This window comes from Ascaphus truei, chromosome 4 (assembly GCF_040206685.1).
Source record: "Ascaphus truei isolate aAscTru1 chromosome 4, aAscTru1.hap1, whole genome shotgun sequence".
NCBI classification, from domain to species: Eukaryota; Metazoa; Chordata; class Amphibia; order Anura; family Ascaphidae; genus Ascaphus; species Ascaphus truei.
In genome coordinates this window covers 383,347,573-383,361,738 of record NC_134486.1, presented here as the reverse complement: position 1 = coordinate 383,361,738, position 14,166 = coordinate 383,347,573, and the positions used below count along the sequence as shown (strand labels likewise).

Genomic DNA, 14,166 nt, shown 5'->3' with positions numbered 1-14,166 from the left:
AAACGCTAATGGCTCCGCACGAGACAAACTATCACGGCTGGTATATGATGTATGAACTTATTAAGTTGGATCTCAGTGAACGAGCCAAGATTATTCAAAAGATTACAACAGATTGCATATTTATTAACGTTGGGATGGCTTCATGGCTTCTGTTTCTGGAAATGCATTGGTTTGGTATGCTACAATACAGTATATGAGACCTATTCTCTGTTCAACAAATGTAAGTGGCATTACCACTTGGCTCTGCAAATGCATTTTGAGGCCGCAATATGACTAGCTCTTTTTTAATAGGGCTTTACGCAAACCTTTGGTAGTAGCTACAGAAAATCAATCCCCTCCCACTATTGGAACATTCATTCTTATGGACTTTAAAGGGCACTTTAAAAATACTTTTAGGTGGTTTTTATTGAACAGTGTAAACATGACACTTCTATTGGTCTCTCTTGGCACAAAGTGTTGGCTGCATGTTTAAGTGAAAGTCAGGATAATTGTATACGTATTGCTGGAAAAAATACATTATTCAGAGTGCCAAATGTGAACTTTCCCACCTAATGATAGTAGGATGAGTTCACGTGTAGCTGTTGCAAATCTGTGAAACCTGTTGCCATGCCCTTCAGTGCTCCATAATATGGCAGTCAGATGTCACGTTGTTACCTCTGGGGATTATCACCTTTTGAGGGGTAAAATTGTCCCCAACAATATTATTGCTTCTAAATTACCTCAATCCAGTGTCATAAAGAATCCCACCCTCTGTGTAAACTCAATCTCTACAACAGGGATCCCAGATCATATTTTCCTGTGACCAACATCCTCTTTTCTCCTGGAATGTGGGAGGGGGGTGATGGGGCACAAAAGGGCAGTATATTTAGGACCGGCTGCAGTTGAGAAGATGGCACTTGGATATCTAGTCATGCTGGGGAGAGAGTTCATTGCCTGCCCTCTGTTGCCCTGATTGTCATGGAGGAGAAGGCCACGGAGACCCTCTACACATTGTCTCCTCAGTAGCACTAGGACCAGAAAGATGTGGCTGAAGCTTTGATATTTATTCCCCCTTCTCCTTCCGGTGTTCCCCCTTCTGTACGGGTTATTTTTGAGCTGTTTCAGAACTGGACAATGACGTTATAGTGCGTGGCTAATGCATTCAAGTTCTGTCTTGGAGTTTAATCCCTTATTCCGTGTGTGTGACAGGCATATGTGATGCGGCCATCGATCATATTTTTTGATGAAATAGATGGGCTAGCACCAGTCCGTTCCAGCAGGCAGGATCAGATCCACAGGTGAGCTGTTTTCTCAGTGGATACTTTACATATAGCTTTGCTTTTTCTGAGTCATTGGAATAGTAAAAGAAAACAAGTATTATGCTATTTTGAAATCTGGGGGTCTCCGTTGCCCCAATACTTGCTAAATTGCTTTATTTTATGATTAACATTGGTACCAGATTTGCTCTTCCTACTGGAGAGCTGCAAGGTTAATGCAGTGTTGCTGGGGTTTGTTATAAGAGCTCTAATCTCATTTTAAGTACAATACTGTACTAAATGTATACAACAGATTACGTGTTTCACTAGTTGGTTCAATAAGTTGAAATTAGGCTGTTTTTGTCCATATTTTAAACATGTCTCAAAAGTATCAGTAGATGTAAAAGTAATTAAAAAAAATTCCTTTCAAAAATCATTTTGTTTCAAGCAAACCAAATTGGTCTCTGGGAAAGCGATGGCAAAAAAAGTTGTATTGAAGTAAAATAGTTTGACATATGTCCATTTGCTTTCACTTTATTGCAACTTTAATCTGTTGGTAAGAGGGACTTGGGCTTTTGTGTGATGTGGCAGGTTCCGTTCTACATGGAGAAAAGCTCATTTGTATTTGCCTCATTCCTCCAGCTCTATAGTGTCTACACTGCTTGCACTCATGGACGGGTTGGACAACAGAGGAGAAATTGTCGTTATTGGTGCTACCAACAGACTTGATTCTATAGATCCAGCACTCAGGAGACCTGGTCGTTTTGACAGGGAATTTCTTTTCAGTTTACCTGATCAGAAGGTGAGCAAGTGATGTTGCATTGTTTCCTCTTGAGTCCTATGGTGCCTCCCATATATGATCAGCCATTATGTATTCAATTGCGTGTCTTATGGACCCCAGTGATCTGAGGAAACTGCTGAACACCGTAAAAAAAAACCATGGCACTTAGAAGGTAGGTGGGTGTGTGTGGGGTGTGTGTGTTGGGTGTGTGTGTGGGGTGTGTGTGTGGGGTGTGTGTGTGGGGTGTTTAAGTCCTCCCCCCTGGGACATGCCATCCAGGTCTATCTGCAGCCAATGGATGTTCCACTGCATTAAGGTTGTTTTGCTTCAGTATACTATTAACATTGTCGTTGTGTTTATCTCTCTACTAGGCAAGAAAGCACATTTTACAAATACACACCAGGGACTGGAACCCCCGGCTGTCTGACACGTTCCTGGAGGAGCTATCTGGGAAATGTGTTGGTGAGTTCAATGGTGTAACTTCTTTTGTACCAGGACGGTGATGGGTAAATGTCAGACTACAGTAACTCAAAGGAGCCGTCACTCCTAGGACCAAAGTGTACCAATCCTCTACTGCGGTGGTCCTCCACTCCGGTGGTCCTCCACTCCTCAAGACCCCCCCCCCCCCCCCAACAGGTCAGGTTTTCAGGATATCCCTGCCTCAGCTTCTGGGAAGCTGAGATTTTGAAAACCCGACCTGTTGGGGGTATGAGAGGGGGGGGGGGGGGGGGGGAGAATGTCTTGAGGACTGGCGTTGAGAAACACCCTGCTGTACAAGTTTCTTAAGGCCGTTCTATAGTGCGGCCGCGTGCTACGCTGTGCGTGCGCACGGCAGATATAGATGGCTGAGATTAGTCAGCCCTTCTTTTCAAGGGCCGCGCGTGCACTGCAGGGGGCGGGGAGCCGACAGACAGCGGCGAAGACGGGGGAAATCGTGTGTGTGTGTGTGTGTGTGTGTGTGTGTGTGTGTGTGTGTGTGTGTGTGTGTGTGTGTGTGTGTGTGTGTGTGTGTGTGTGTGTCAATGTCAATGATTGCACAACTAAAAAAAAAATATTTATTAAACTTTTTTTTTTTCTTTAAAAAAATCTTATTTAGGACTTCCTTCACTCATAAACCTATGCATACACACATACGCAGGACTTGTAGCTCCCGGCTGTATAACAGGGGAAATCATGCGGCACGCGCGTTAGCACAGACGCGCGCGGCCGCATGAAGTATAGAACGGGCCCGAGTGTGAAAAAAGTTGATGCTATTTTTAAATTCTATACCGATAAACGTGTCGCTGATATGTACACGTTCAAAGAAAAGAAATATCTTTCCCCCCTTATTTGAATACAAATAAGTGCAGTCTTTGGGTTAAGTGTGAATATTTCCCCCCCAAAAATCGATTTATTTTGAATACGTTGTTTTAAAAGAAGTCCAGCTACGCGTGACTGAACCTGTAAAGGCAAAAAAGTTTTTGTAAATTAGTTTCCATGTAATGGATTTATTCTTGACGTTAAATGTTCTCAGTATAAAAAAAACTAATGTTTCTACTTCTGGTCTGTGTAATTCTTATCCAACCATGTAATTACTGTTTTTCACTTTTATCTCTTTAAACTAATTATGCTGCCATCGTTAGACAAAATAAAAGGAAAGTCTGGATCAACAATGTAGCTGTATATACAACAGCTTACAGTCAGCACAAAACATATTGGGTAAAGATTGTAAAAGCACTGAAAATAATGTCATTATCGAAGAGATTAAGTTTGATTTATTTTATTTTTTTAATCTAATTTTGTAGAGATAATTGGCTATTTTAAGGCAGCAACACGTGAAATCTTATGTTAAAAAAAAAATAATCAGTTCTGTAGTATAGATAATACTTGCTGTATTTTTTTGTTATTCAACTTCATACCATTTTTAATGAGTTTTAATGCATCCTTTGATTTCTGTAGCAGGTTTTAACCCACCTCCCCAGCAGTGCAAGATCTTTGCAACACTTTCCTGTTGGGGATCATTTCTTACTAATGTTTCCAGAAGATTGAGCTGTAAAGCTGTAACAGTCGATAATGTTAGCTTAGTAATATAAGGATACATTGTAGCTGCTTAGTTACACTGACTGAAGGATTGATTGAAACTGAATGGCAGCCATTGTGTTATGCACACAATGAGGATTTTGACAGATTTATAACAGGAGCAGCAAACGATTGCCAGCTTAGGTCAGAACGTAGAATTATACATTGCCACATGCTTTACATGTAAAAATAAGAAAAAAGGGGGAAAGTAGCATTATTGCTTTAACATAGTAAATTGGCCACTGCCGTTATTTAGTCTTGGTGCTATGAGAGCTTGTCAGTTTAAAGTCGTAGCACTAATAGTTCATTCTAATGACAGTGTGTGCTGTGCCTGACGATGGTAACATTTAGAAGCACATTGAATCCATTCGCCAAAGAAGGTACAATCATTCAGAAAACATTACCAAGCAAATCTAACTCCACAAAGCAGCAATCCAAGCAATATTCTACGTGTTTTTTTTTTAAATTCCATTCTGTAGTATTAGATAACTACTACTTTTATTTATTTATTTATTTTAAAATCTTAATGCCATTTTTTCCCCTTCTCATTGTTCTTTTTATTGATTTTCTAACATTGTAGACATGCCAGATTTCAACACATCTTCACAATGTTCTATGTTTAAATTATACATCAAAGCAAAAATATGTATACAAGTAAAAGGTATAAATCAGATGCTCCAACTTAACTCAAAAATACACCATTTTTAAATTAAACAATTAACTCACAGAATGTACAAAACGTAACTTTAGTCAGACACATGTTAGACGTTAGGTTCAGATATACTGTTCTCCTGTCTTGATACCTCTTAATGCAATTTTTTAATGAGTTTTAAACATCCTTTGATTTCTATAGCAGGCTTTAGCCCACCTCCCCAGCAGTGCAAGATCTTTGTAAGACTTTCCTGTTTGTGATAATTTGTTGCCAATATTCCCAGCAGTTTGTGCTGCAGACTGTAACAATAGATAATGTTAAATTAGTAAAATAATGATAATTTGTAGCTGCTGAGTTACGCTGACTGAAGGATTGATTTGAAACTGAAAGGCAGCCATTTAGTGCACCCTGGTAAGCAGGATTTTGCTGATCGATCACGGGAGAACTAATCGGCAGCTTAGGTAATTAATTTCAATAAAGTTAATCAAAGGCTACATATATTGAAACAATATATATATATATATCTTTCTCTCCAGTTAAGCTGCTTGGATTGGCCCTTTAAAGTGGGTGATTCCTACACCCCCACTTAAAAATATTTTTTTTTGCATAGAAGCAGGGGGTCCCTGAAGCTGAACCCCATTAATTTCTTCTACAGATACCTCCGTAGGGGGTGCCGGTAGCCGCTCCACTTGACTAGCAGGGTTCACATAATGGGGGAGTTTCAAAGCTCCCTCGCCCTGCTGGCCAATAGGAAGCTGTGATGTAATCAGGTTTGGCCCATGTGACACGGGAGCTTTAAACTTTGCTGAGATATCAGCACCCCCATTGGAGGTAAGCATCTCAGGAAGCGGGGGGTTCCCAGGGCTGAAGTTAATGAGGTTCAGCTTCGGAGACCCCTTGCTTCAAACCTATGTTAAATATACAATTTTTAAAAAGCGCATGAATAGCTCCTCCAAAGATGCATTTTGGCCTCTAAATGTCAGTGCTTCCTCTAACTCCGAGGAGAGAGGCCGCATCACGTTGTCATGAGCTATGCAGTACTGTGTCGTACTGTGCAGTGCATAGTCACACCAAATAAAAAGGAGTAGGAAATACAACCTTTCCCATATCTTGGCATACAGTGTCTACTAACGAACTGTTTAACCATATTTAAATACCAAGTGCCTGATGATGGTAAGGGAGAGAAATCATGTACCCTGTCTAATATTGCTGTTACCGCGTCTTTAAAAACGCAATCTGAATGGAAGTGGAGGTGCTGCCGTTACTGCTGTTACAGATCACGTGACCCCTATCCTGGCATTATGGTGCAGCTGGACTTCCAGCTTTAGACGCGCTCTTGATATTTTTCAGTCTCGCATGATTATGTAGTTGTACTGCCCACTTGTCATGTTCTTTCCAAGTAACCCTCATCTGCTCACAAAAGCCCGACTTTCTAGAAAATTGAAGGCCTGATTTCAAAGCAAAATGGGTCAAAAATTCAAAGTGAACGTATGGAATATATGCCATGTACATTTTCATGGGATAAACCCACGTTCTTAAAGATGTAGTTGAACAAATAGCTTAGTTCTTTGAGCTTTGAGGGGAAAAGTATCAGCAAGCATATACAATGAACTCTGTTTCACCCACTCTCCATTTAAGGCACTGAACAATATTGTTTTCTGATGAAGGCAAAAGACATGCATGGCCATTCCTGTAAATACAAGCCCTATTGGCTCCATGTACTGTATATTGTACGGTCTGCTAACCTTATTTTCTCCAAGTCATTGGTCTCTAGCACAGCCTGAGAGTGTTAGAGCTATACACTGCCAAAGTGTTTGCACTATTTATTATGCACTTGGCAGTATGAGATGTCAGTGAAAACTAGACTTTAAAGAAGCAGTGCCAGCTGAAGTATCATAGTTTCATTTTTTCATATCTGGGATTTTTATTATCTCCACCTGCTTTAAATTTTCCGTTTAAAAAATAAATCTTTCATGGTTGTGAAACTTGGTGACAGCTTCCATGTTTAATACCCTTTGACCTGAAAAGTAACTCAAGCAGACAGCTGATGTTAAGTACAGCTATGCATGTTTTATTTGTGCTGTCATCATACTCTGCTTGCACACACTGCTGCAATATAATCAGGCAACAGGAGAAACCTAAATACTGGGGGTTTTTTTTCTTCTTCTCGGAAATACTCTTGGTTATTTTGTAAGTTACTTACTTCCACTTTAATTTATTTATTTTTTTTAAGTGTGGCTCTATCAACTTAATAATAAAAAGGAGATGGAGGTGAACACCCCAATAGAATAGGGTAAAAGCCTGCTATAAAATCTATTGCCTGGTTCTGTATGAGCAAATGGAATGGGATATGCCCAGGGTCACACACACACAATCTGTTTTTCTGGTTCCTCAGAGACCGACACAAGGAGGTTTCTAATTTGGGAATTGTTTTGCATACTTCTATAATAAGAATTTTGCAGGATTCCAACTGAGCAGAATACCGACATCCATAAACTGTTAAGATCACAGAAATGTTTCCCTGGAACACATGCATAGTATGTAGTACAGTAATGGAGATCGCTGCTGATGTGTTGGAAGTGTAAAACAGGATCATGTGAAATCTGATTCCAAAGTGCACAAAGTAACATTAAAAAAAAAGTTTGAAAATGTATTTTGTGGAGGGAGGAGAAATCTAATAAAATACAGTTTTCACACTCCTTTTGTAAAGGTGTATCCCTGGTAGAGGGATTCATTTGGTGGTGTGGTTCTCTTACCGGCGCAACTATATGGGAGCAATGAAGTCAATATTTCTCTTGGTGAATGATGTTTTCCCTTCTCTTGCGTCAGGCTACTGTGGAGCTGATATTAAAGCACTTTGCACTGAGGCTGCCTTGACTGCTCTCCGCCGGCGCTACCCACAGATCTATGCCAGCAGTCAGAAGCTACAGCTGGACATTTCTTCAGTTGTTCTGGGTGCCCATGATTTTTACCATGCAATGAAAAACATTGTGCCTGCTTCTCAACGTGCTGTGATATCTTCTGGACACGCCCTATCCCCCATTATCAGGCCACTGCTAGAGAGGATCTTCACCAACATCCTCTGCGTGTTACACAAAGTGTTTCCCCACGCGGAGTCCAGCAAAGACGACAGACACGAGGGTAAGTTTCCTCCCCTTGCTTATTTAGTGTTAAGTTGGCTTTTTATTAGAGTGCGTAGTTCATGATGCATGATAAGAAACTGACTTGTTTCATCATTGAACTAGCAATGTAATTCTCTCACTGCAACACTGCTGCTGCTTCTTTTAGTTATCAGCATTGCTGCCTGAGGGCCCCGCAATACACTTTCACTGGTGCATGTATAACAGACATGTCGACCTTCAAGGACTGAAATCAGGGAGGCTCGGTGGTTCTGGAGCAAAACACAGCATTTTCATGGAAAAGTGCTGATTTTTTCAGACACACTTATTTTGAGGTTTGAGACCACATTTGCTAAAACAATGAGACTTGCTCCAAATCCGTAAGACTCGCACACAATCGGTGACCGTTAACATGCCTGGTGTAAGCCGAATGACGAGTACTTATTGAAAAAATAAATAAAATAAATCATCCAAAGAATTACTTAAATAAGTGTCCAATCTTATCGGTAGAATGACTAAGAATTCCACAACATTAAAGACTTGCATTGATTAAAATGCTTTTGCAATTTGTTCAAATCAGCAGGTAGTACATAGACTGATAACATTTTAATTTACAAATCCGTGATTAAAAAAAAGTGAAAATGGATTTTCAACACCTAATTAATAATCTGTTGATCGTAGGTGTGCATGCTGCTTTATAGAAACGTAATTCAGGGCTTTCTATCCTTAGATTATCTTCACAGTATCCAAAAGAACATTAAAGACATACATCTGTAATCCTTTGTTGTCCCTACAACAATAAAAGGCATATCGTGCTTTTGAGGGAAGGCCACCCAAATTAAGTTTGTGTACATTAGGAAAGTGGTGTCTAGGAGGGGAGGGGAGAACTATTTATTATTTGCCATATTAACTCTGTGCCCAGGACATACTTGAAAACGAGAGGTAACTCTCAATGTATTCTTGGTAACACATTTTATAAATAAATACATTTGCAAATAGATTCAAGGTCAATACAAGGACCTTTCAAGGGAACGTTTCATCCCAAGTACCGTAAAAATGACACTGGGCTCATTACTTGAGATTGAAGGAGATTTCACCAGCAACAAAGGAAAGGGTTCTTTACAGTAAGGGCAGTTACAATGTGGAATTCATTACCCATGGAGACTGATGGCAGATTCAATAAATATCTTTAAAAAAAAGTTTGACATTTATATTTTTATTTTTTGGAAAGGTATACAGGGATATACCAAATAAGTGAACATGGGAAGGATAATCCAGGGAGAAGTCTCCATTATTGGAGTCAGGAAGGAATTTGTTTTGTACCCCTTATGAGACATGATTGACACGTTTATACTGTGTGCCTTTATTCTGGATCACTATAAATGCAATACAGGATGAGTATCTTAGCCAACTAAATTTAACATAGGTTGGACATATATTTTCCTCCCTTCCACTCCCCGCCCTACCCCCAACCCCCACGCCCTACCCCCAACCCCCACACCCTACCCCCAACCCCCACACCCTACCCCCAACCTTATTTACTATGCAACGTAATACTTCTTTTTTTTTTTTCCCTTGTGTATGATTGTGCCAGTTGTGGTAGAGTTAGGCTAATGAAAATTGCTCTCGTCTGATTGGTGTCTTTTATTTGGCACTTATTGGTTGTGTTCCCTATATAAACCATTATACCAAGCTCACATTGGGAGTTTGCGCACTATACTGTTTATTCCAAGTGCCACTGGTTTTGTAAGTGCAAATTTTAAAGGTGAAATCCAAGCAGTTTTTGATTTTTCCATTTTAAAGGATTGAAACAGTGGGTCTCTGGAGCTGAACCCCATAAATTTCAGCTCAGAGCACCCCCTGCTTCCGGAGATACCTCCGAAGGGGGTGCCGGTATCTCTGCAGTTTTGTGATTCCTCGTCACATCGGCCAATAGGAAGCCACACTGGATGACGTCACGGCATCCTATTGGCCCACAGGGCCCGGGAGCTTTAAAATGTAGCCATATAGTGAATCCTGGAGTGGCTACCAGCACCCCCTGTGGAAGTAAGTACCTCCGGAAGCAGGGGGTGCCTAGAGCTGAAATAAATGGGGTTCAGCTCCGGAGACCCCCTGTTTCAATCCTGTTTAAAAAACCAGCTTGTCTTGCCTCTTTAAACACGCGGGCGCATATACATCTGCTACAATGTTTGGTGTGCACTGGTTTTAAGGCCGTATTGGTTTGTCAGACATTCTGGAGGTTCTGGTATTGTCCCATCTGTATGCACTTCTCTGCTGCAGGAGGAAATTGCTAGGCTGAAATAAACAGGTTTTTTTTGTGTGTATTCTCTTGCCCCCATACTGGCACAACCCGAGAGGCGACTGTTGCCTCAAAGGCCCAGGAGGACGGCAGTCTGAACTACGGTGGGCTCTGGCAGGATGAGGGTTTTAGATCATGCACTATGTACAGCTGAACACCTCTTATGCTGCACTAGCAGTGTAAGACGGCACCTAGTGCAGTAAAGGAAGAGCTGGCGGGGATTTCTGGAAGGAAATGGTGAGAAAAATGGGATCCCAGAAAAAGGAGGCAGATCATTTTGGGGGATTCCATTGTAAAAGTGATCGATTTGGAAGCAGGTAGTGCGGGGATAAGGAAGGTAAGGTGCCTACCTGAAACTACAGCTCAGAGGGTTAGGAGGCACTTTCTGGGAGTTAAGGCAGTAAGACAGGAGGGAGAGGTATATGTAATTGTCCATTTAGGAACTAATGACCTTGCTAGGAATGAGGTTGGGCTAGTGCAAGAGGAGTTTAAGGCGTTAGGGACAACTTTGTGTCTCTTCAGAGATATTGCCAGTTTTTAGCAGGGGGGAAGGCTGGACTCTATACACCAGAGACTTCAATGTGTGTGCATCTCTCAAGCAATTTGTGGGAGAACCGACTTGAAATGTAGTAATCCTTCATATTTACCAATGGGGACATTGTATCCGATTGTAGAACAAGAGGTCACTTTCTAAAGCTGGAGCATGGCAGGATAAGGAGAATGTGAGGCAGTACTTCACGGAAATGGTGGTAGGTTTGTGGAATAGCCTCCCAACAGACGTGGTAGGAGCTAATACAGTAAGGGGAATTTGCTTGGAATACAGAAGGCTCGCCTAAATACGAAAGAAAGCCAATAATCAAATAGGGTCTGAGGTTTTACACACGATCGGAAAATGGGTGGACACAGAGCGTCAAGTGGTTCGAATCATCTGTCAAATGTTATGTTTGTATGATTCATTGTATGTATTCATTCTGTTTTGTGATCTGTAGCTTCAAGTCTCCTCCTAGAAGATAGTGAAGACGATAACGCGTTGTCAATATTTGATGTGAGTTGCTCAGGATCACCAAAGAAACAACCAGCTGCTCTCCACAAACCCTTTCTCCACTTCACAACGTGAGTGACCATTATCACAGTGACAAACTTGTGGTTGGCCGATTTTGTAAGCTTCACCGAAGTTGAGCTAGGAAATGGGAGATCAAGGCTGGGGGCCTTTGACCGCTTTCTTTTAAAGGATTTGTAAATGGTGTGTAGAACCATGCTTTATCTTGCGTTATTGGTGTGAGGTTTTAACTAATATATAATATATATTCATTGTGCTAATATGAATGTTCAGAAATGATTCTTGCTTAATTATTCAATGTGCCGCTCAGGCCACTTCTAAAGGTTTTCTGATGTATTTGAATAAAACGCACGTAAGAACATTGTTCCTCTGTACCAGTATATATCTATATCTCTATATCCCCTCTTGGCACGACTACATTCATTCTTTTATAACCTGCTTTTCTGCCATTGTGACTCAATCCTTTTCTTTACTTTGGGGTACTTGTCTTTCCAAAACTGGTTTGAATTTCCTTGCTGTGTTGGCTTCCATCATCTTGGGTGGGGAGGCTGTTGCATGAATCCTCTACTTTCACTGAAGACGTACTCCGGTTTCCCGTGAGCTTACCACTCTTCATTCAGTGAGAAATACTGCTATCCTGGCCTCCCTTAATGTATTTGAAAGTTAATACCCTAGGTTTCCCCCCTTCCCCCTTTCTCTTTACTCTCCCAGTACTTAAATATACATTAAGAAAACAAACTTTGCTTTTACAGGTTAGCTTGTCACCAGCCGACCTCCTACCGGCCTCGGTTGCTCCTTTCTGGGGAGCCTGGCTCTGGTCAGACTTCGCACCTTGCTCCAGCCGTGCTGCACACCCTTGAAAAGTTTTCTGTGCACAGATTAGACCTGCCGGCACTTTATTCAGTCAGTGCAAAAACCCCTGAGGAGTCCTGTGCACAGGTCAGTCTCGCCGGTGGCCACTTGTGTATATAAACCACCTCCAACATGTTTGTTTCTTTAGATTGTGTCATGGAATCGGTGAGTTGTGTATCTGTCGTATACTGTTATGTTTTCAGGCTCATCTGTTCTGAAGAAGACTTGTACAACCTCACATATATCAGCAGTTATGTATGCAGGGATTAAAAGAAATAGCCAATCTGACCTGGAAGAAGCTTCGTATCCATTATCTGTGGCCTTTGGTTATGAACAGCAAATGTTGTTTTTAGAAATTCAGGGCACTGTAAAACATTGCATGTAAAGCTGACATTTGTTAAAAACCAGATAATACAACTGACTTAGGTAGGTGAAATGAGTGGTCAGATCAAAGGGGGTGACAATTAATTTTTTTAGATCTGGGGTGGCCAACTCCAGTCCTCAAGGGCCACCAACAGCTCAGGTTGTAAGGATATCCCTGCTTCAGCACAAGTGGTTCAATCATTGGCTCAGTCGAGGACTGGGACAGAGCGCTTGGATTTGGGGTAGTGTTCTTGTAACCATTTCAGTAGTTTCTTTGTAATTGTATAACAGCATCTCATGTAATACAACAACAATTCTAAGTTCTATTTGTAATGGTTTAAATAGTTTCTGTTTTAGTAGTTGAATAATTGTGTGTTTAAGTTGCATTCACAAGAAACACTTGAGATACAATAGTGACGCAGTGTTAAATTGCTTTCCAAGTGTTGGCACTGAAGTCTAACGGAAAAGAACAAGAACAAATCACAGAATATGCAATGCACTCTGCTTTTGTCTGTTTCATACTATACTTGTGTAATGTTTAATGAATGTGCAGGAGCAGTTCCAAAATGGCAATAATTAGTGGTGAGTTATTTGGCAGTTTTTTGTCAAATCAAATTGTTTGGCCTTGGTGGAGTTTCTGCAAAAATGTTTTTCACCCAAGTAAAATGATGAAAATATTTCACAGTGACGTGCGTGATCAGGATGGGAGATAGAAAAGTCAATGCAACCTGCAGAAGTTTGGCTGTCTAAATAGGGGAGTGAACCTTTAAAGCGTCAATCCAAGCGGGAGGTGTTTGTTTTTTTGTTTTAACATGGCATTGAAGCAGGGTATTTCCAGAGCTGTACCCCATTATTTTCAGCTCTGGGACACCCTGCTTCTTGAGTATCTTACCTCCGTGGCGGGTTCCGGTAGTAACTGTGGCGTGGTCAGTTGGGGTTCTCATAATGGCGTTCAAAGCTTCCGCAGGCCAATAGGAAGCCACGACACCTTCGATGCTGCTTCCGATTGCCGACCAGGACCTTTAAACAGCTCTGAGATACCATCACCCCCTACAGCGTTAAGTATCTTGGGGAGCAGAGTGTCCGTGGAGCTGAAATCAATGGGGGCCAGCTCCAGAGACACACAATTTCAATGCTATGTTAAATAAAAAATGTCCGCTTGGAAAGTAGCTTTAAGATAGAGACCCTGGGGGTATTGATAAATGCTTAATGCCTCATTCCCTCCCCTCAAAGTCCTGTGACCGAAATATAAAGCAAAGCGAATTGGGGGACAAGGGAGTGGTGATAAAACTATGGAGTTGCGTTCAAAATGTAACCTGACAAATTTGTCACATGAATTTGGTTAAAAGAATCTCTGATTCTCAACTTGAAATCCAATGCTCGCCAGCTGATTTCAGGCACCGTGGCGCAGATCAGAGGATTGATAATACTGGTTTCCAGCTGGCATCGGTCTGTGTTTTGTTCACTTTCTGTTATTTCAGTTGCAGTTGTTTTTTTGGAAAGTTCATGGCAACCGAGTAAATTTAAAATAATGATGCCTCGCCCTAGGCTCAAACTGTTTGGTTATATACATCCGGAGGCATATCATCAACTATGAGGGAAGATATCACGCAACATGAAATCACCAACAATGTACATGCTTGTATTAAATAGAGATAAAAGGTGTATACAGTACAGTTTAAAAAAAAAAAAATATTATTTTTTTTACAAATTTTCTACTCAAGCTTATGATTTATTTTTTTGCCAG

General features: G+C 41.0%; 1 protein-coding gene across 2 annotated transcripts in view; it reads left to right on the top strand.

Moving 5' to 3' along the window:
- Positions 1 to 14,166, top strand: part of ATAD2B (ATPase family AAA domain containing 2B) — a 133,636-nt gene that overhangs the window by 50,885 nt on the left and 68,585 nt on the right. For both annotated transcript variants that reach the window (XM_075598454.1, XM_075598453.1), the window contains exons 13-18: positions 1,189 to 1,277; positions 1,878 to 2,037; positions 2,388 to 2,478; positions 7,556 to 7,867; positions 11,134 to 11,257; positions 11,957 to 12,143. In XM_075598454.1, the coding sequence (XP_075454569.1) occupies positions 1,189 to 1,277; positions 1,878 to 2,037; positions 2,388 to 2,478; positions 7,556 to 7,867; positions 11,134 to 11,257; positions 11,957 to 12,143 (963 nt within the window). The remainder of the gene's footprint in view (positions 1 to 1,188; positions 1,278 to 1,877; positions 2,038 to 2,387; positions 2,479 to 7,555; positions 7,868 to 11,133; positions 11,258 to 11,956; positions 12,144 to 14,166) is intronic.